Source organism: Podarcis muralis, chromosome 10, assembly GCF_964188315.1.
Source record: "Podarcis muralis chromosome 10, rPodMur119.hap1.1, whole genome shotgun sequence".
Lineage (NCBI taxonomy): Eukaryota > Metazoa > Chordata > Lepidosauria > Squamata > Lacertidae > Podarcis > Podarcis muralis.
The window spans coordinates 73,711,079-73,733,137 of NC_135664.1; the positions used below are offsets into that span (position 1 = coordinate 73,711,079).

Consider the following 22,059-nt stretch of genomic DNA (forward strand, 5'->3'; position numbering starts at 1 on the left):
GCAAAAAAATCCTTCAGCAAATAAATTTGTGACAGAAGGCATAACAGGAATCTATGCCTGAAAAATGCAACCACAGCAATTTAAAGGTCAGCACCAACAATGTGAATTGTTCTCAGAAATGTACAGTGGTGCCTCGGAAACCGAAATTAATCCGTTCCACGAGTCTCTTCGTCTTGCGGTTTTTTCGTCTTGCGAAGCACGGCTATTAGCGGCTATTAGCGGCTATTAACGGCTTAGCGGCTTTAAGAAACAAACTCGCAAGAACTCGCAAGACGTTTCGTCTTGCGAAGCAAACCCATAGGGAAATTCATCTTGCGGAACGACTCGAAAAACGCAAAACCCTTTCGTCTAGTGAGTTTTTCGTCTTGCGAGGCATTCGTCTTGCGGGGCACCACTGTACTGAGAGTCAGTGAAGATCCTTTCGGACTGGTGTTATGTTGTCTCAGTGGCTGCTCCCATTCTGTTGTCTAGCTGCCACATTCTGGATTAGTTGCAGTTTACGAGTCACCTTCAAAGATGGCCCCATGTATCACATGGCAGTCGTCCAAGCGGGAGATCACCAGAGCATGCACCACTCTGGGGAGACAGTCTCCAGGCATGTAGGGTCTCAACCAGCATACCAGATGGAGCTGGCAGACAACTGCCCTGGACACAAAATTGACCTGCGCCTCCATGGACAGCTGTGAGTCCAAAATGACCCCCAGGTTGTGCACCTGGTCCTTTTGGGGCATAGTTACCTCCATCAGGTCTAGGGAGTCTTCCACATCTGCCTGCCCCCTTTCCCCTGGGACAGTATTTCTGTCTTGTCAAGATTCAACCTCAATCTGTTAGCCGCCATCCATCCTCCAACTGCCTCCAGAAACTCACACAGGACCTTCACTGGTTCAAATTTAAAAGAGAGGAAGAGCTGGGTATCATCCACATACTGGGGAACACGCACCCCAAACCCGCTGATGATCTCTCCCCGTGACTTCGTATAGATATTTAAAAGCATGGGGGAAGAGGACGGAGCCCTGAGGCACCCCACAAGTGAAAGCCCAGGGGTCTGAACACTCATCCCACAACACCACTTTCTGGACATTGCCCAGGAGGAAGGAGGGGAACCATTGCACAGCAGTGCCCTCAGCTCCCCTAGAGGGTCCAGAAGGATACCATGGTCAAAGGTCTCCAAAGCTGCTGAGAGATCCAGCAGAACCAGGAAAGAGCTTTCCTCTTGGTCTCTAGCCCATAGGAGATCATCAAGCAGTGCAACCAGGGTTGTTTCAGTCCCATGATGAGGCCTGAATCGCAATCAGAAGGATAATGGTGGCAGAAGCTTTCCTGGTCCTGCACCCCCAAAAGCTCCAGGCCCAAGACTTTCATTAGCTTTCAAGGGGCCATCAGAGTTGCTGGAAGGAGTTGTCCAGGACACCATCCAACCATCTTAGGGAGTGCATTCTGGATTTGTGTAGGTTTTCCTCCATAGCATTTTCTTCTCCTGAAGATAACTCAAGAGGAATAATAATAATAATAACAATAATTCATTATTTATACCCCGCCCATCTTGCTGGGCTTCCCCAGCCACTCTGGGCGGCTTCCAAAAGAATATTAAAATACTATAATACATCAAACATTAAAAGCTTCCCGAAACAGGGCTGCCTTCAGATGTCTTCTAAAAGCCTGGTAGTTGTTGTTCTCCACAGGGAAGGCGCCACTACCGAGAAGGCCCTCTGCCTGGTTCCCTGTAACTTGGCTTCTCGCAGTGAGGGAACTGCCAGAAGGCCCTCGGTGCTAGACCTCAGTGTCCAGGTAGAACGATGGGGGTGGAGATGCTCCTTCAGGAAGTGAGGGAACCATGGCCCAATGGGAAAATTTATGGAAGATCTATTGGAAATTCACAAACTGTTACACAATTAGAGAGAACTTTCAAAAAATGCAACATCGATGGTATCTAACACCATGGAAACTTTCAAAAATGTATAAAAATGTGTCAAGTAATTGTTGGAGATGCGGAGACTCAGGAACATTCTACCATATGTGGTGGATATGTAGGAAAATACAGGTATTCTGGGTGAGTATACATGCAGAACTGCAAAAAATGCTAAAGATCTCTTTCAATAAAAAAACAGAGGCCTACCTCCTGAGAATAACAGATCTGGATATTCCAGAAAAGAGGAAGGGTATCTTTTTATATGCGATGGCGGCAGCAAGAGTTTTGATTGCAGCAAAATGGAAGAGTAATGAAATCCCCTCTATACAAGATTGGATCCAAAAGCTGACAGAATATGCCGAATTGGATGGTTTATCAGAAAAAATAAAGAATAAATCAAAACAGGAATTTGTTTCTAAATGGGAGGTTTTCAAAGAATATCTGAAAAATAAATATAGTAGTTTAAATTCTGTTGCAGCATTCGATGAACGTCAGTGATAGTTGCTAGGTAGATAGAAGAAATTAGATTCATTGAGAATAAGTTTAATTATGAAAAAAATGTGTGTACAGTGGTGCCCCACAAGACGAACGCCTCGCAAGACGGAAAACCCGCTAGACGAAAGGGTTTTCCGTTTTGGAGGCGCTTCGCAAAACGAATTTCCCTATGGGCTTCCTTCGCAAGACGAAAGCCCATAGGGAAATCTCCGGGACAGCGGGGAAGCACAGCGCGTCTTCCCCACTGTCCTCGGACCTCCTGCCGCCAGGCTTCGGAAGGCTGCTCCGAAGCCTGGCGGGGGGCGGAGAGGTTTTTTAAAAACCCCGGGACAGCGGGGGACTTCTCCGCTGTCCGGGGCGATTTTAAAATGCTGCCGGGTGGCAGCGCTGCCGCCCAGCAGCATTTAAAAAAACCCGGGACAGCAGGTTTAAAATTGCCCCGGGCAATGCGATTCTCCGCTGTCCCGGAAGGCTTTTGAAGGCAGGCGGGGGGAGCAAAGACTTTCGCCCCCCTCCCGCCTTCAGAAGAGGTCCTGGAGGTCTTCTGAAGGCAGGCGGGGGGCGAAAGTCTTTGTTCCCCCCTGCCTGCCTTCCTGTTCTCCGCTGTCCCGGAGGGCTTTTGAAGGCAGGCGGGGGGGAGCAAAGACTTTCGCCCCCCGCCTGCCTTCAGAAGAGGTCCTGGACCTCTTCTGAAGGCGGGCGGGGGGGCAAAAGTCTTTGCTCCCCCCTGCCTGCCTTCCCGGGAGAGCGGAGAAACGTGCAGCCTCTCCTTGCGGAGGGGTTGCGCGCAGCTATGGAAGAAGGCAAGGCAGCGAGCAGGATGGATCCCGCTCGCTGTTTTGCCTTCCCCTTTAGCCCCGCGCAGCCTCTCCTTGCGGAGGGGTTGCGCGCAGCTATGGAAGAAGGCAAGGCAGCGAGCGGGATGGATCTCGCTCGCTGTTTTGCCTTCCCCTTTAGCCCCGCGCAGCCTCTCCTTGCGGAGGGGTTGCGCACAGCTATGGAAGAAGGCAAGGCAGCGAGCGGGATGGATCTCGCTCGCTGTTTTGCCTTCCCCTTTAGCCCCGCGCAGCCTCTCCTTGCGGAGGGGTTGCGCGCAGCTATGGAAGAAGGCAAGGCAGCGAGCGGGATGGATCCCGCTCGCTGTTTTGCCTTCCCCTTTAGCCGCGCGCAGCGTCTCCTTGCGGAGGGGTTGCGCGCAGCTATGGAAGAAGGCAAGGCAGAGAGCGGGATGGATCCCGCTCGCTGTTTTGCCTTCCCCTTTAGCCCCGGGCAGCCTCTCCTTGCCGGGAGACACTGCGCAGGGCTTTCCTGGCTTTTCTGGGAGGTGGGGGAATTCCCCCACCTCCCGCAAAACCGGCAGAAGCCGCGCGCACTTTAAAAGGGCTGCACGGCTTCTCCTGGCTTTCCTGTCCCCGACGGCTTTTGAAGGCAGGCGGGGGGAGCAAAGACTTTCGCCCCCCGCCTGCCTTCAGAAGACGTCCTGGACCTTCGCCCCCCGCCCGCCTGCCTTCCCAGGGGCTTTTAAATCGCCCCGGACAGCGGAGAAGTCCTCCGCTGTCCCGGGGCGATTTTAAAATGCCGCCTGCCAGCATTTTAAGATCGCCCTGGACAGCGGAGAAGCCCTCCGCTGTCCCGGGGTTTTTTAAAATGCTGGGGGTGGGTGGGAAGAAAAGCCCTTGTCCCCCCCCAGCCTTCAGAAGAGGTCGGGGGACAGACTGTCCCCGGACCTGGTCCGAAGTCGGTTTCCATAGGAACGCATTAATTGATTTTCAATGCATTCCTATGGGAAACCGTGCATCGCAAGACGAAAAACTCGCAAGAAGAAAAAACTTGCGGAACGAATTAATTTCGTATTGCGAGGCACCACTGTATTGGCAATACTTAATATGAATTTGAAATATGGAATAGACGGGAAGTTGGGTCTTTAGTGTTAAGACCAATAGATGTTTTATTGTTTGCCAAGAAAATTATGTGTCTATGGTTATTTTTGTAATTTGTGTGTAATTTGGTATTTGTGTTTTTTTTGTGTGTGTTTTTTTCTTGTTGTATGTATAAATAAATATTTTTTTTGTAAAAAAAGAGGAAGTGAGGGTGTGCACCAAAGTATTACGACCAGAGATTTCCTTCGCGATGGGCTTCCTTCCCCGGTTGACGAGCCCCATCTGCCCTGACTTTCCTCTGCAGAATGGGCACAATCTGCCTTCTTGACTGTGGGATTCACTGTTGTTCTCATCCTTTCCATCCACCAGAGCCTGCCATCACCTGCAGCAGAATTCCCCAACCCACCAAGAATTTGAGACCCAGCAGCTATCCTCACCTGGTTTAGCAGGCCAGTTGAAGCTGTTCCTGGGATTGTGGCCCCTATTGCATGCTGACAGCTTCCGGAAGCAACAGGTGAGAGCTGAGTGCAGGGTGGGGACCAATGGTGGGTAGATTACCCCAGAAGGTGGACAACATGTCCCCCACCAAAGGTACTACCGCTCCCCTAACACCCCATGACATCGTATGATTATGATCTTTAAGACAGAACAGGAATAAATTCATGTCCCCAGAAATAACACAACTACGAGGCATTAGTGAATCAATACAACATTTTCAAGGTACTACACTTTCCGCCAAGTACAGTTTATCTATTTGCCTTGAATATCCTGCTTTTCAGTGTCATTTTAGGATAGTCCTGCGCCAGAAGACGGGCAGAAGATCAGACAGCACATCACTCTTTAAAGAATCATGTTGCTTTATGAACATTGATTGAGGATTTGGAAAGGTGCTCTTGAATTACTATCATTTGACATGGCAACTTCAGTTCCTAAAAATTGGGAAAATGGGTAGGAGGTGAGGGAGTGTAGGAGACGTTGAAATAGGAGAATGTGCTAATGGAGGTTGATGTGTTGTCTTTCCCTTAATTCTCTTCCTTGAAACCCAACAGGATTTACTTTCCTCCCACTCTGAAGAAGGGGATGGAGAAGACAGTCAAAACTCCAGGGAATGGTGCACCTTTCGTTTCATTAGGAATAGAAATTAAAATGTGGAATATTCTTCATTGAATGAGCACACATAGTTCACATCAACGACCTCCAACAGAGGAGATACCATTTAAAGGTATGGAGTGCAGAAAGAGCGTTACCAATAATGGAAAACTTAGAAGACATCAACAGAATAGCACAGGGGAGAAACCATATAAATGTATGGAGTGTGGAAAGAGCTTCAGTCAGAGTGGACACCTCAATATACATCAACGGATTCACACAGGGGAGAAACCATATACATGTATGGAGTGTGGAAAGAGCTTCAGTCAGAGTGCATACCTCAATATTCATCAAAAGACTCACACAGGGGAGAAACCATTTACATGTATGCAGTGTGGCAAGAGCTTTAGTGATAATGGCAAACTTAGAACACATCACCGGACTCACACAGGGGAGAAACCATTTAAATGTATAGAGTGCGGAAAGAGCTTTAGTTTCAATGCAACCCTTAGAATACATCAACGGACTCACACAGGGGAGAAACCATATAAATGTATGGAATGTGGAAAAAGTTTCAGTCGGAGTGGACACCTCAATATACATCAACAGACTCACACAGGGGAGAAACCATATAAATGTATGGAATGTGGAAAAAGTTTCAGTCGGAGTGGACACCTCAATATACATAAACAGACTCACACAGGGGAGAAACCATTTACATGTATGGAGTGCGGAAAGAGCTTTAGTGATAATGGACAACTTAGAAAACATAAACGGACTCACACAGGGGAGAAACCATTTAAATGCCTGGAGTGCGGAAAGAGCTTCAGTTTCAATGCAAACCTTAGAACACATCAACGGACTCACACAGGGGAGAAACCATTTAAATGCCTGGAGTGCGGAAAGAGCTTCTGTCAGAGTGGACACCTCAATATTCATCAACGGACTCACACAGAGGAGAAACCATTTACATGTATGGAATGTGGAAAAAGTTTCAGTCGGAGTGGACACCTCAATATACATCAACAGACTCACACAGGGGAGAAACCATTTACATGTATGGAGTGTGGAAAGAGCTTCAGTCAGAGTGGACACCTCAATATTCATCAACGGACTCACACAGGGGAGAAACCATTTACATGTATGGAGTGTGGAAAAAGCTTTAGTGATAATGGACAACTTAGAAAACATCAACGGACTCACACAGGGGAGAAACCATATAAATGTATGGAATGTGGGAAAAGTTTCAGTCGGAGTGGACACCTCAATATACATAAACAGACTCACACAGGGGAGAAACCATTTACATGTATGGAGTGCGGAAAGAGCTTCAGTTTCAATGCAACCCTTAGAACACATCAACGGACTCACACAGGGGAGAAACCATTTAAATGTATGGAGTGTGGAAAGAGCTTTAGTAATAATCGAAATCTTAGAAAACATCAACAGACTCACACAGGGGAGAAACCATTTAAATGTATGGAATGTGGAAAGAGTTTCAGTCAGAGTGGACACCTCAATATACATAAACAGACACATACAGGAGAGAAACCATTTAAATGTATGCAGTGCGGAAAGAGCTTTAGTGATAATGGCAAACTTAGAACACATCACCGGACTCACACAGGGGAGAAACCATTTAAATGTATGGAGTGCGGAAAGAGCTTTAGTGATAATGGCAAACTTAGAACACATCAACGGACTCACACAGGGGAGAAACCATTTAAATGTATGGAGTGCGGAAAGAGCTTTAGTTTCAATGCAACCCTTAGAATACATCAACGGACTCACACAGGGGAGAAACCATATAAATGTATGGAATGTGGAAAAAGTTTCAGTCAGAGTGGACACCTCAATATACATCAACAGACTCACACAGGGGAGAAACCATATAAATGTATGGAGTGTGGCAAGAGCTTTAGTCAGAGTGGACACCTCAATATACATAAACAGACTCACACAGGGGAGAAACCATTTACATGTATGGAGTGCGGAAAGAGCTTTAGTGATAATGGAAAACTTAGAAGACATCAACAGACTCACGCAGGGGAGAAACCATTTACATGCATGGAGTGCGGAAAGAGCTTCAGGCAGAATGGACACCTTAGAAAACATCAGCAGACACACAGCGGAGAAACTCTGTAAATGTATGGACTGTGGAAGGAGCTCCAGTCAGAGTGGAACCCTTGATTTATGTCAACAAACTCAAACAAAAGCTAAACCTTATAAATATCAGAAAAGTAGATAGAGGTTCAGTCCTAGTGGAAATTCTAAATCAACAGATTCACGGACAGGAAGAGCTTTAGTACTTGAAACCCTTCAAACCATCAACAAACTCAAAGAGGAGAAGCAGTTTAAATGAAAAGATTGCAAAAAGTGCTTTATTTACAATGGATTGTTTAAGGAACATCCAGAGATGCTCACATGTAAGAACCCATTTAAATGTATACAGTGTGGGACGTCTTCCTCTCAGAGTCCACTCTTTTCTTCACAGAAATGAACTCAGCAGGAAATTGGTCTTTAAAACATGTGTATGTGAAGTTCTGGTAATTATGTGTAAAACTGTATAGTAATGAAATATTGAAGGCAATGTCAAACAATGTGATTATAATCTAGAATGTAATGTACCTTTCGATAGAAAAGGGGAGAGGGTTTATCTGGATTACTTGGTGGTCAGTGAGGGCTGGGCGATATATTGTGCATTACTGGTTTCTTGACCACATCATGATAACCTTCCAAAAACAACTGATATGGCAACACACCACAGATCACAGTGTGTGTTTCTGGGATGTGCCTGCAAGCAGCGGCAGAAAGCTTTGCTTCGTGAAGTCCCTGCAGATGCCGAGTTCCTGACTTCCCTCACAGACGACAGGAAGCGAAAGACACACATCCATTGCCCTGTGTCCTTCCAGCCTCTTTCCTTCCTTGCTCCCTTCTGCCGGTGTGTGTGCCTGACTTAGATTTCCTGTGTGCTGTATTTTTTTACTGCTGAAACTGGATTTGCTCTCAGGAGCAAAGTTTTGTGCCTCATTGGGAACCCAGTGAGAACTGCATGCTTTGAAAGCTCAGTAAACTATTACTGAAGAAGTCCTGCTGCCTCTGTGTGTGTTTTTGACCTCAGCATGGGAATTGCTCTACACCTGGCCCCTACCCTGCCGATACTTGGCTTATGCCCTGGAGTTGCTCTACTCAAGCATGCAAGACGGGTGCATATGTGTGTGACTGGTTTTTGCACCAAACTCTCTCACCCCCACCACGGGTGATCTCCAAACACTGCTTCTTCACCAGAAGTTCTCCTTGCCTCCTACATGTTCTGAAGAAAATTTAAAATGCTGTAATTTAATGGGAGATTTTCCCCAATCCTTATTGCAAGAGGGGGAAGGAGGGGCTGCAGGTACCAGGGAAGTCTCCTGGGGGGCCCATCTTCCCTTACGAACCGCATGGGGCCATCCCATAGCTCCTGCTTATTCTGGGGTTTGGGGAAAATAGTCCTTTCCCATAGTCCCAGAAGTTATTATTCTTCCTGCCAGAGGACCAGTGTGCATATTTTTATTGTACTGATTTTACTGTTGTTGCTGCTTTTGCTGTCATGGACTGGGTGGGCGAAACGGGGGAGGCACAAGCTGGGGAACCCTCAAGGGAAGAAGGCTCGGAGTCCGGGTGTTTTATGCCCCCAAAGGCTATCAAAACTCCTAGGTCTGGCCAATTAAAGGCTGATATGGGAGCCATTGGGGGCCAGGTCGGTTCTTTCATTTTCTCCTCTCCTCTGGAAAAGTCCTCTTTCTTTTGGGGTTCAATTACTTTTGCCTCCTCCAGAGCCCACTGCACCATCAGCGAGGTACAATACTGTCCTTTCAACGTCTGTAGCCACGTAGGGCTCTCTCTCAGGACCGCTACCCAGGAGTCTGCGTATGCAAACTGCTCCGAACATCCAGGGTGTTTTGTCATGCTTCTAAAGACCTGGTTGGTTAGGTCCAGGTCCTACGAGCCCGGGGGGGGGGGGGGCTGTCCGGATGGATTTCTCACTTGTTTGGGGTTCATCACTCCACCGTATTTGCATTTGCCAAAATTATTCACCATGCCTTGTAATGGAGTCCATTCGTCCTATGAGTGTGACCCCCCCCCCATTATGCTCTCCTGCTTAAGTTGTTACACAAGAGGGGCTCACTGCCCTTCTGACATGTAGTAGATAAAATAAAAGGTGGGGGAAAGCCTTTTGAAAAGATACTGGTGGCCTGCTGCCCCAGCAAGGCCGACAGTGAGAAAGCCTATAGAAAGAAATGACTCATAAATAAATGCCCCCCTCAGCTGCACAGCCCACCAGTCCTAGGCAGAGAACTCGCAGTTGTGCAAAGGGGGGAATGAGCCTGATCTCTGCAGCCCCAGCCCTCAGCCGGACAGGAGCCTTCAAGCAAAACACAAAGTGCTTTCCTCACAGCCTCAGTCCATCTTGGCCAAGAAAGAGACAATAAAATACATAGACATACATAGAGCTGGGAGCCTCTTCTTGCAGGGGGGGCCCCCCCCTCACACACAAACACACACACACACACACACACACACACACACACAGCTGGCCCTCCAGCCCCAGCTCCCCTGGCTGAGCTGGAGACAAAAGCGTCAATGCAAAGCAGACAAAAAGAAAGCTCTTTCCCCAAAAAGTGCAATTTTAACTGCTAGCAAAACACACAGAGCAGCCCCCCCCCCCTTTTGCCTGAGACACACACAGAGCCACAGCCCACGGCTCCCTACATTTCAAGGAATGGGGGTCCCGCACAGCCCTCAGGGCACCTCAGCATCCCGGAGATTGCCTTGTTCCGGTGGGGGGGGGGACTATTTTGCTTGCTGAGGGCAGGAGTCACAATCCTGTCACATTGCGGGGTGTCAGGCTTTAGGCAAGGGGGTGAGGCTTGGGTGGGCCAGTCCTGTTCACAGTGAATTCTCAGTCTTTGGGGTTCATTGCTCCACCACAACCCCAGTTTCCCACACCTTTTAACTACCCTTTCCCCCAAAGCACCACAACAGTATTCACACATCCCCCTAGCTGCAAGGCTTTCCTGAGCTTCGCCTTGGAAAGTATCAGGATTCAATCCACCATCCCGATGGATTTCTGTCTTGACTGACCCCCCCCCCCCTGGATTTAACAGCAGCAATCGTCTGCCACCTGGCATTGCCCGGAGGAAGGGGTCGGCAGAACGATCTGAAAGGATTAGGGTTTTCCTGAGTACGTGACCTGCCGCTTCAGGGATTATGGAGGCCGGGTTAGCATCAAGGAGTCCTGACAAAACTGAGTTGATTGACACCAAAACTAAAGAAATTGGAGCTGTGGTTGATTTTATATTAACTTAAGAAGTTTCCACCTGTTTCAGTCCATTCGTATAGCCATAATTGAGGACGGAAATAAAATGGTTACATTGTTGCAAGGTTTGACACTTTTATGAGTCCGCAAGTTTCGGTTCCATTGTTCTCCCAGCAGGGAGCTGTCAGCGGCTTGTCAGGAGGTTAAATGAGACGTGCAGAGGCTCGCTGAGCTGATTCTGCAGAGCGGATGCATGGCTCTGATTGGCTAGAACGCGGCCATTGAAACAAATGGGGACACAGTTTCCATTGAAACGAATGGGGAACGTAGGCTGATACGGTAAACTCATGATATAGATAGAGCGAGAGAGAGAGGCTTCAAAAGATGGCGGGCTTATTTCGCCCGTACAGAAAAGGAGATAGGCATCTTATTTAACGGACCAGGGGTATAGTGTGGTGCTTATGCAACGGTGTGGGGGCTTAGGGTCTTTAGCAAAGCTGGGCACCGTCGAGGTCATCGGCTCGGATCCTTTGGTGGACGGTGGAGAGGTGCGGGTAGATACGCCCCCTTTCCTGTCCGTATCACGGGAATGTGGGGGGGGGGGGGAGAGCCCCCCTCCCAAACTGCCTGCTTCTCCCGGAAGTGGAGCTTTTGCGCCGGACTGCTGCTCTGCGCCGTAGCACTAGGGGCGCGCGCTTTCGGAAAGGGGAGGAGGGGCGGCAGGTAGATCCCCCACCCCACCCACGTGGATGTTGCAGGAAGGAGAACCGCGAGCGAGGACAAAGAGGTAAAGGGGTCGCGGGGGAAGGGGAGAGAAGGATCCAGAGACTCCCTCCAGCTCCCCAAAGCGACTTTCGTGCATCTGGATCCCTGCACGCGTGCTGCGAAGGGGTTTTTCCTTGGACCCTTAGGAAGCGCACCCAGGGGATCCCAACGAAGCCCCCTCGCCCCATTTCCCCGCGCAGGCATCCCTGGGGCGCTGTGGGTTCCGCGGGGAGAGAGGTGGGCCATGAAAGGGTTAAGGGGCGTGATGGACGCTTGGATAGAGACCCCCCTGTCCCTCCCCTGCTCGTCTTGGGGGGCCCCTCCGGACGGAGAGATGGGAGTGCAGGGCGTGGGGTGAGCCGCGCCAAGGGGGGGCTCTGGGTTCAGGGGAGACTCTGGGACAGAGGGAGGGGGTCGAGGAAGTGGGGAGGGGGAGCATCCCTGGGGCAGGCAGGGGCAACATTGGGGGGGAGAGAGAGCTAGGTAGACCAGTCTTTGGGGACACGTCTCCATCATGGCGTCCGCGGGGATTCTCTCGAGGGGCCGCCTTGGATTCTCCCTCCCACCCAGGAATCGGCCACCCCTTCAAAGCTACTAGTGGAATCCCTGGAAAGTAGGGGGTCGTGTCCCCAAACCCCTTCCTTCCTGCAACCTCCATACTACTCCCACCCCATAAGCAAGTGCCCTGCCCATACTGTTGCAGTAATTTATGTATACGTTGGGGGGGTTTCACCTTCAGCAGACCTCATGCACATGCAGCCCACTACCCAAATCAGCACCATCACTTTTGTGACTTGTCCCCACAAAGCACTTCCATCACAGTTTATTCCTATTTATTCAAAGGGCCTCTCCTGCACAATACCAAATGTAGGAATTCACTGATAAATGTCTCTATGTACTGGCTCACTGGGGTAACTTCAGAAATTCCTATAGACATGTGAGCTCAGCAACTCAGCAGCCCCTCTGCCTCAGTGATAATCCCTGGCATCCTGATACCTGAGTGCCAGACAGGTAGCCATTCCAGAAATAACCAACCCAGATGAAGACAAAAGGGTGTGATTAACTTGGCTGAGAAACAGGTCAGGGAGGACAATGGGTGGCCGGCTGGGGGTGGGGCAAAGGCCAAAGAAAAGAGGCAGACCCCTTTGTCCAAGCCCCTTTTTGTTTTCTTCCTTCCAGGATCAGGATCCTCAGGAGCGTGTCCTCGCGGCCGGATTAAGGTAAGTTCTGGCCTGATTGGAAGGGGCATGGTTCCTCCACCAGGCTAGGCCGCAACTTTGCCCCTTTTCTTTCTGGGCGGGCAGCCAGCTAGCCGTGGGGGGGGGGGTCTTTTTGTTTTGTAGCAGGGGCATGGCTCCCCTGATGACGCCATCCACTGCCCTCCAGCCAGCCATTTCCTTTTTGTTGGTGGGGGGGGGGGCATAAGTCAGGCCACATGGCGGTCATGGTTTTTTGCACCCCTTCCCCTTGTTCTGCTCTGGGTACTGACACACTTCTGCACCTAGCAGGGAAATGTAAATCTCTCTTTTGTTACACTTGATGGGTGTTTGGTGGAGGGTGCAAGGGCAACCATGGGGCAGGGTCCAGGATGCTCAGATTACTGCCACCAGACCTCCCCTTTCATGATGTAACCGTGATGTATTAGTGATGTAGTTTGGGGGGGTGTAACATGGGGATTAGCAGCTAATAAAAGTTTGGGTTCTCTTTTGTTTGGGGCTTCCATCTTGTTCCACCTGGTGGCAGGTGGGAGTCCTGTCATGACAGTCTTCAATAAATACCAAGCCTACTGGCTACTGTTTTGCTCTGGTACTCCTGGCTGGTGTCCTTGTTTTTTGTCCAGGGGGCCCCTCAGATTTCTCCGTTAACAAGACGGAAGATTCCTTCCTGCAAGCTCCACCCGATTCCCACCCCATAAGCCCCTGCCGTGTCCAGATAATAATAATAACAATACTTTTAATATTTATATCTCGCCCTCCGGGCTCAGAGCAGCTAACAACAATAAAAGTAACACAGTTTACATAAAATCACAATCAATTAATTAAAATGCATTCTAAAATCAATTCATCCTAATATCAATTCAAAATCAAATTAATGGCAGATACAGTGGTTCTGCCAAGTCCAACAATTGGTCCGCCTGGAAAGGACAGGAAAATCCCGAAAGAAAGTGGGGGGGGGGGGGGCTTCTCAGAAGTGTCTCTTTGTTTCCTCAGTCCCACCCAGGAAGCAGCCAGAAACCTTTTCCTCTCTCTCAAGCTTCCATCTTAAAGTGTCTCTTCCACTACCTGGTTCATTGAGGCTGAGGATAATGTACACCTGTCATCAGAAACAGGAGTGCAGAGTCCATGGAATGGCTCTCAGGATTGATCTAGAAGTTGCACCTCAAAAGCATTTCTGTTCCGCTTATTCTTTGTAGGCAATATCAGAGTGACTGACAAGCTGAGATACAACCCATCATCATACAATGGTAGCCGTTGCATGAATCTTCCCAGTCAAAGGACCCATTTTCATGATAGACAGTCCCTGTGTGGCTGGAGGCTCAACACACAGGGTGTGCCTATACAGGCGATAGACTACCAGTATTAGCAAAGGTGAGGTGTGTGTTCCCCCCACCAAATTGACTGGCTGTGTGTGAATGAGAGTTTGTGGGTGGGACTATAGTTTACGGCAACCTTGCTACCACAAGGGAGCACCCAGATGTCAGAACACTCATCCCCCAACACCACGTTCTGGACATGGCCCAGGAGGAAGGAGGGGAACCACTGCATAGCAGGGCCCCTAGCTCCCCTAGAGGGTCCAGAAGGATACCAAAGTCAAAGGTCTCCAAAGCCGCTGACAGATCCAGCAGAACCAGGAAACAGCTTTCCCCTCGGACTCTAGCGCATCGGAGATCATAATCCAGCGCAACCAGCGTAGTTTCAGTCCCATGGTGAGGCCTGAATCCCAATTGGAAGGATAATGGTGGAAGAAGCTTTCCTGGTCCTGCACCCACAAAAGCTCCAGGCACAATATTTTATTAGCTTTGAAGGGCCATCAGATACTTGGTGGCCTTTTATTCAAAAGACAAATACTCTGATTAGTTTTTAATTGATGTATGATATAAACAGCACTTCTGTTTTACATATTCCACATTGGAGAGATTTTGATACACAGGTCTGAGATCATCGCTCCCCCTGAAACTGCTGTGTTAGCAGCACTGCCAGGCTGGACAGTGTGTTTGGGGGTCCTGGGCTGCCTAGACAACAAGACCCCCTTCTCAGCCTGGCTTATATGGTCTCAAGGAAAGCAGAGCAGTATGTTAGGCACCAGCTTGGCTGCAGGAGTGGCTGGAAGGAGGTGTCCAGGGCACCATCCAACCGTCATAGAAATTAGACTCTGGATTTCTGTACGTTTTCCTCCATAGCATTTTCTTCTCCTGAAGATAACTCAAGAGGACGTGAAGTAGTGAACCAAAGTACCGTATTTTTCGCTCTATAACCCGCACCAGACCATAACACGCACGTAGTTTTTAGATGAGGAAAACAAGAAAAAAAATATTCTAAATGAAACAGTGGATGTATGATTTTTGTGGTTCATGCTGTGGCCACAGACATGTGATCTGACAGTGAGTTTGGAGTAGCCCAATGCAAAAATCCTGAGGATCCATGTGGATCCATGCTTTGTAACCACGTTTTTGCACCACTGCGACCCTAGGCAACAGTGGGTGCGTGATTTTTTTGGTGCAGGCTGTAGCCATGGACATGCTATGTTATCTGATGGTGAATTTGGGGTGACCCAGTGCAAAGATCCTGTGGATCCATGCTTTGTAACCACGTTTTTGCACCATTGCAGCCCCAGGCAACAGTGGGTGTGTGATTTTTTTGGTACAGACTGTAGCCATGGACATGTAATGTGATCTGATGGTGAATTTGGGGTGACCCAATGCAAAAATCCTGAGGATCCATGTGGATCCGTGCTTTGTCACCACGTTTTAAATGGGGAGCGAAGGAAAGCAAAAGCCCCCCCCCCAAGCCAGACAGGATATACGAAGTATGATTTCTTTTTTATTTACGGTATTTCTTTTTTGGCCACCTCTGTCACTGCAACCTTTGCTCTGTGCTTGCACACTTTTGGGCAATAGGGCATGTAACACACTTTTTTTTCATCTGCCAAGATGTAGAAAATCAATTTTAATGTCCCTATATAAAATGCCTAGTGAAGGGTATTACATCAGCCACTGTATTAAGGCTAAACGTTTGAAGAACAGCTCTCTATGGGGGGGGGGAGACTAAATTCCATTTTCAATCAATTGTTATTGTGGCAGCAATTATCAGTGTATAGCGCACAATGAGGAAAAGAACTTTAAAAAATATATATATAAAACATTCTCACGTTATACTTCTTCAAAGAAGAGTATTAGGCTTTTAATGAAGGGGAGAGGAGAGATGCTGTAATCCTCCTGGCTCAGGAGATTCTGATTTACCAGGAGATTCTGTAGAAAGTATAGATTAAGATATTTGATATACAGCATATAAATCCAGAGATTTCCATGTCTCACTCTGCAATCCAGCCTGCTGTTACTTACGAGCAGGGAAGCAGGGTTTCTCTTCCAAACAAACATACTGTCTCCCTCCAGCAGTACATTGCTTGGAGAAGCTGTAATTTGGAGGGGGCCTGGGGGCAGGGCTCTCTGCTTTTGGAAAAGAAATGAGAAACCTACCATTGTAAAGCAAAAGTCCCACCCACCCACCCAAGCCAGCCCTCTCTCTCTCTCTCTCTCTCTCTCTCTCTCTCTCTCTCTCTCCCACCTGCATGCTTTTCGGCTGCCTGCGAGTCCCTAGAGCATGGAGAGGAGGAAGTGGTGGGCTGGAGCCTGCACGCAGTGTGACTAGGAAAGAATTAGAAGGAAGGACTCGATCCTTTCCTTAACCCTCTGCTTGCCAGGAGGGCAGGGGATTCCCTGCTCTTTGTTGAGTTTGAGCAAACGCAGCAACAGAAGCGGGTGGGCAGTAAGACCCTGAGGCAGAATGCAGGAAAGCTTCCGCCTTCCCTCTTCGCTCCGCCCGCCTGCCCGATCTTATTTTTGCCTGATTTTTGCCTATTTTGCCCCTGCGCTCCGGCGAGTCAGCTCCAGGGACCACACATTCGCTCAATAACACGCACAGACATTTCACCTTACTTTTTAGGAGAAAAAATCTGCGTGTTATTGAGCGAAATTTACGGTGTTACAACCAGAGTTTTCCTTCTCGATGGGCTCCCTTCCCAGGTTGATGAGCCCCATCTGCCCTTCACGTTCCTCTTCCGCACAGGCAGAATCTGCCTTCTTGACTGTTGGATTCACTGTTGTTCTCATCCTCTCCATCCACCAGGGCCTGCCTTCACCTGCAGCAGAATTCTCCAACCCATTTAAATGCATGGCGTGCGGAAATAGTTTCAGTCGGAGCGGACACCTCAATATACATTAACGGACTCACACGGGTGAAAAACCATATAAATGTACGGAGTGTGGAAAGAGCTTCAGTTTAAATGGAAACCTTAGAATACATCAACGGACTCACACAGGGGAGAAACCATTTAAATGCATGGATTGCGAAAAAAGCTTTAGTTATAATGGATCCCTTAGAAAACATCAACAGACTCACACAGGAGAGAAAACATTTAAATGCATGGAGTGTGGAATGAGCTTTGGTGATAATGAAACCCTTAAAAAACATCAACAGACTCACACAGGGGAGAAACCTTTTAAATGCATGGAGTGCGGAATGAGCTTTGGTGATAATGAAACCCTTAAAAAACATCAACGGACTCACACAGGGGAGAAACCATTTAAATGCATGGAATGCGGAAAGAGCTTTAGTCTCAATGCAACCCTTGGAATTCATCAACGGACTCACACAGGGGAGAAATCATTTAAATGCCTGGAGTGCGGAAAGAGCTTCAGTCAGAATGCAATACTTCGAACACATCAACGGACTCACACAGGGGAGAAACCATATAAATCTATGGAGTGCGGAAAGAGCTTTAGTGATAATGGATCCCTTAGAAAACATCAACGGACTCACACAGGGGAGAAACCATATAAATGTATGGAGTGCGGAAAGAGCTTTAGTGATAATGGACAACTCTGTGAGAGTCTGTGTCTCTCCCTGCTTCTGAGACCACTGGAAACGAGGGGGGCCGTTTCTCCCCCTCCAGCTCCTCTTCTGAGGAAAGCTAATCTGCTTGAGAATGGATTCCCCAATATTTGGCTTCAGACCATTCCCTGACAAAACGCATTGCTCTGTGTCGTTCCAGCCTCTTTCCTCCCTTGCTCCCTTCTGCCGGTTTGTGTGTCTGACTTAGATTTCCTGTCTGCTAAATTTTTTTACTGTTGAAACTGGACCTGCTCTCAGGAGCTAAGTTTTGTGCCTCACTTGGGACCCAGTGAGAACTGTATGCTTTGAAAGCTCAGTAAAGTATAATTGAAGAAGTCCTGCTGCCTCTGTGTGTGTTTTTGACCTCAGTGTGGGACTTGCTCTACACGTGGCCCGTACTCCGGTTATACTTAGCTCATGCCCTGGAGTTGCTCTACTCAAACATGCAAGACAGTTTTTGCCACAAACTGTCTCACACCCACCACTGCATGATCTCCAAACACTTCTTCTTCTCCAGAACTTCATCCCTGCCTCCTGCGCGTTCTGAAGAAAACTTGAAATACTGAAATGGAATGGGAGATTTCCCCACAAGCCTTATTTCAAGAGGGGGAAGGAGGGGCTGCAGGTATGAGGGAAGTCTCCTGGTGGGTCTCATATTCACTCATGAACCCCATGGGGCAACCCCAGAGTTCCTGCTTATTCTGGGGATTGGAGAAGATAGTACTTTTCCATAGTCCAAGAAGTTATTATTGAGTCATGCTGATAGGGAGTTTCCCTACCAGAGGACCACAGTGCATATTACCATCATACTGATTTTACTGTTGTTTCTGCTTTTGCTGTCATGGACTGGCTAGGTTCGTGGGGTGGGGAGGCACCAGCTGGGAGACCCACAAAGGAAGAAGGCTCAGATCCTGGGGACTGGTGGTGGGATGGCAATGAGCAGAAAGCGGTAGAAAAGGGAGCAGAATGGGAGGGGGAGGTGTTGCAAGCAGAGGAGGAAACAGGGTTTGGTGAGCAGGAAGAGGCTGGGGCAGAGAGCAGTTCAGGGGAGGAGGGAGAAGAGGAGGGGGGCAGGAGACCCAGAGGAGGCCGGCTGCTGAAGCATCCAGGGAGACTCCCCCTCCTGCTGCAACCAGCTCCCCTCTCCCCTCGTCTCCTAGAGCACACAGAGAAACCCAGTTCAGACCCCATGATCCTGCACATGATATAAAGAGGGTGTTTCCCTGCCCCCCAACATGCCTCACTTTAATCTCGTTGACAATGAACTGTATTTTCAGCCCAATCACCCCATTTGGAGAGGTCTTTTAGGTGCTCCTTGCAATCTCTCTTTGTTTGAACAACCCTGGACAATTTACTACCACCAGCAAACTTTGCCCCCTCCCTGCTCACTCCTAACTCTAGATCATTTATGAACAAGTTGAAAAGCCACAGGTCCCAATACTGATCTATAGGGGACTCCACTTTCTGCTTCTCCATTCATAGGAGTGTTCGTTTATTAGTATGTGTTCCTCCCTCCCCCCATCCTTCTGTGCTGCGGAGGGAACCCTGCGGAAAAATTCTGGGGTGAATTTCGCTTCCCCACACATTCAACACTGCTCAGCATTCAAGGAAATGGAAGAGGAAAGCTGGCCACAATCCAAGAGACTGAGGTCAGCAGAAAGTGAAGCAAAGCCTACTCAAAGGGAAGCCACTTCAGCTTCCAGCCCGTCTGCTCCCACAATGGCTGAAGAATTGCCCTTTGGGAATGGCGGAGCTGAATGGAAGCGGGCGAGGAATCCCCACAGTCGCTCCTGCTGGAGGAATAGGGGCACTGACCCTATACTCAAAGGTGATGACCTGGTCCTTTAGGGGCACTGTTACGCCATCAGGAACCGGGAGTCCCCCACACCTGCCTCCCCCACACCTGCCTCCCTCGTCTGGATTCAGCCTCAATCTCTTAGCTGCCATCCATCCTCCAACCACCTCCAGAAAGACACACAGGGAACTCACTGCCTTCACTGGTTCCAATTTAAAAGAGAGGAAGAGATGGGAGGAGCCTCCCCATTGTCTTTTCCTTCACAAATCCTGTCTTAAGGGTACATTTAAGATATGAATAGGGTGTGAGGCTGTGACCTGGCACAGGAACTAAGTATTTATCATCACAAAAGACTGGCCAGGCTCCCCAGGCAATCCAATCAAGTGACCATTAAACAGGTAACCTGGCAGACAGGAGGTAAACAAACCACTCAGATTTCTGCTGTAAACCACCCTTTCTGTGATATAGGTATGATGTATCTGGGGGGCTGGTCTTCGGTTACACCTCTTCTGTGAGGTATGTATGATGTATGGAGGGATGGTCTTGAGCCCCAGGGCAGGGCATTTAAAATGTCTATATAAGGCCTTGTGTGCCATTGTTCTGGGTTCCACCTCCCTCCTGCGTGTGGTGAGGGGAGCACCCTGTTGCAACAGATCAATAAAGATCAGGCTTACTAGCTGCTTTGCTTCTCAACATTCTCTGCTTGGCCTCTGTTATTTTCTCCTACCAACAGGGAACCTACGTAAGGACTCTATATGGGCTCTTGAATACCCCATAAGGGGAAAAGGGCCGATTTTTTGTTGAAAACACTTGCTTGGCACATTTATTATATATATATATTAGACCTTATGATTCTTACAACAATTGCATAGGGTTGCATGAACTTTTAAGACCTCTCCCCATTTCCCACAATACATTTTTCACAGCATCATCCATACATCACAAATGTGTCACAAAGTAGGAGTGTTTGGAATTTAGAAACATAAGCCCGTCACCCAGCCCTGTCAAGAACCCCAGTTTCCTACTCCTTTTAATTACCCTCTTCCCCCAAGAACCATAATAATATTTACACATCCCCCCAACAGCAAGGCTTTCCTCCGCTTCTCCTCTGAATGCATCAGGATTCAACCCACCATCCCGATGGATTTCTGCCTGGGGCATGTGCTGCCCTTGATCGCCTCCTGCCTCCTAAGGGATTATGGAGTCAGGGGGAGCCCTGGATCCCCCAATTCCAGAGGAGTCATTAGTCGTGGGAACCAAGGACATCCGTCAAACCGTTGAATTTTGGCGATTATCGGACGTTTCTACAGTTTTCTGTATTGGATACTCGGAGGACACAGTACGATTCATGGTATCCGCTTCTTCCTACAATTGTATAGGCTGCTTCTCTGAGCCTCTTTGCTGTTGTGCATGGAAGGTCCCTGTGTCAATGGTCATTGTCTCGGCCTTAGTCAGAGGCTGTGGTGGGGACTTGGGGTTTTGGGGGAGTCGTATAACTGTCCCCCCCCATCCTTGTCTAAAGAGCACCAATACCTAAAACACGGACGCACGGCTCGTGTCGTCTGGTGGGCGAGGGAAGGATTTTGCAATATAAACATTATAGCGGGGGGGAACCCCACTTTGTAATTGGATTGCCAGGATCAGCCCGTCCCCCGCTCTCCTGATCCACAGATGGAAGAGGGGAGGAGGGAACCCCCCCCCCCAATTCCTCCCCTCCCCTCCCGGCACATCGTTCTCTCACCCCTCCCACACAACCCCAAATCCCGCCCCCATACGTTGCACCCATTCCTTCTCCTCCTCCTCCTCTTCCTCCTCCTCTCCATCCGACCTCTGTTCCGGGAATGGGGGGGGGATGAGCCCCCCTCCCAAACTGCCCGCTTCTCCCGGAAGTGGAGCTTCTGCGCTGGATTGCTGCTCTGCTCCGTAGCTCTAGGGGCGCGCGCTTTCAGAAAGGGGAGGGAGGAGGCAGGGGAGGACACCCCACCCCCGTGGATGTTGCAGGGAAGGAAAGGAGAATCGGGAGCGAGGACAAAGAGCTAAAGGGGTTGCGGGGGGAGGGGAGGGGCGGTAAGGACCCAGAGACCCCCACCAGCTCCCCAAAGCGCCTTTCGTGGGCCCCACGGGCAGGGCCTGGATCCCTGCACGAGTGCTGCGGAGGGGGCTTTCCTTGGCCCCTAAGGGGCCCTGGCGGGGGCGGACATGGTGTCCTCACCCAGGAGGTCCCCACGAGGGCCCCCTTTCCCCGTTTCCCCCACGCAGGCATCCCTGGGGCCCTGTGGGCTCCGCATGGAGAAAGGCGGGTCACGAATGGGTTAATGGGCGCGAGAGACGCCTGGATAGAGACCCCCGTGTGGCTCGTGTTGGGGGGCGGGTGTGCTCTTGATGGAGATGTGGGGCGCGCAGGGCGAGCGGTGGGTGAGCCCCGATAAGGCGGCCTCTGGGTGCAGGGGAGACTCAGGGAAAGAGGAAGGGGGTCGAGGAAGTCGGGGGGAGCATCCCTGGGGCAGGGAAGGGCAGCAATGGGGGGGGGAGCTAGGTAGACCAGTCTTTGGGGCTTGTCTCCATCATGGCCCCCGCCAGCTCCCAAAAGCATCTTTCGTGGGCCCCTTGGACGCCTTGGCAGCGGCGGACATGGGACCCCCACCCACGGGGTCCCCACGAAGGCCTCCTTGCCCCGTTTCCCCCCACCCCCACAAGGATCCCTGGCGCCCTGTGGG

General features: G+C 49.6%; 1 protein-coding gene across 1 annotated transcript in view; it reads left to right on the top strand.

Annotated features, from left to right (window-relative positions):
* The window catches only part of LOC144329037 (uncharacterized), a 46,066-nt gene that overhangs the window by 1,886 nt on the left and 22,121 nt on the right, over positions 1–22,059 (top strand). Inside the window, exons 2-4 of the mRNA XM_077935479.1 lie at positions 4,654–4,798; positions 5,334–7,402; positions 17,210–17,521. Coding sequence (XP_077791605.1) covers positions 5,452–7,402; positions 17,210–17,521 — 2,263 coding nt within the window. The 5' untranslated portion in view covers positions 4,654–4,798; positions 5,334–5,451. The remainder of the gene's footprint in view (positions 1–4,653; positions 4,799–5,333; positions 7,403–17,209; positions 17,522–22,059) is intronic.